Here is a 997-nt window from a genome sequence, read left to right as displayed (position 1 = left end):
GATATCGCATAATTTGTATTTATACATTATATTTTTGAGATGACTATTTCCTTTTCCTTTTTATAGATACATGGATAAAAAGAAAGATTTATACTGTTCATGATAATGATAAAGAAATTTTTTCAACAGTGATTTGATTTTATCATATTTTAAAAATAATTTTCATGTCTGGCAAGTTGATAAAGAAGATTGTACTTCCAAATGTATAATTGTCCAAAAGAGACATGTAACAAGAAATGCTTTGTTTTATCCAGATTGAGGGGAATGAGAAGAAAAGCTGGACAGCAGGTGCAATGGCTCGTCTTATTTGTGAGCCTCAGATCGTTCTCTTTGTTGTCTGCTGTGTTGTAGTTGGAATATCGACTGGAATTCTGTGGACTTTCCTGGTGTGTATTTTACAAAGAGATTGATATCATTTTTGTGTTATAAACAGAGAAGGACATTTATTAGTAGATATAGATTTTTCTTTTAATTCTCTAGAGTAGGAAAGACAAACAAGTTAATTACTTCAAATGTAGATAAATATCATAACAATTATTTCCTTCAGCTGATGTTGGTTGAGGACGTTGCCTTTGAGTGGGACTGTCACTTCCAAGCCATGAAGCTGCTTCAAGGACTCATCATGGGCGTCCAGTGCTTCGGCGGAGAGTTGCCCTTCTTCTTCATATCCGGCTGGTTCATCAAGAAGCTGGGTCACGTCCATGCCATGTCCTTGGTGATTGGGATGTTTGGTATTCGATACATCCTGTACTACACCATTGTCAATCCGTGGGTTTTCCTGCCCATTGAACTGCTTAATGGTTTCACCTTTGGAATTTTCTATGCAACCATGACTTCTTATGCGAGTCAGGTTGCTCCCAGTGGCACAGAAGCAACAATGCAGGGTATTGTGGGAGCTTCGTTTGAAGGCATTGGTAAGACTCAGATTATAGAAGAAAAATTGTTTTGTTGCTTTTTTTCAGGAGAATTTTCCCCTGACTTTTGTATGGAGTTAGTT

General features: G+C 36.9%; 1 protein-coding gene across 1 annotated transcript in view; it reads left to right on the top strand.

Moving 5' to 3' along the window:
• LOC119586490 (major facilitator superfamily domain-containing protein 6-like) overlaps positions 1-997 on the top strand; it is a 16,793-nt gene that overhangs the window by 14,054 nt on the left and 1,742 nt on the right. The window contains 2 exon segments of the mRNA XM_037935228.1: positions 255-386; positions 548-914. Coding sequence (XP_037791156.1) covers positions 255-386; positions 548-914 — 499 coding nt within the window.

Source organism: Penaeus monodon, chromosome 21 (assembly GCF_015228065.2).
Source record: "Penaeus monodon isolate SGIC_2016 chromosome 21, NSTDA_Pmon_1, whole genome shotgun sequence".
NCBI lineage: Eukaryota > Metazoa > Arthropoda > Malacostraca > Decapoda > Penaeidae > Penaeus > Penaeus monodon.
This window is presented reverse-complemented; position numbering and strand designations above follow the sequence as displayed.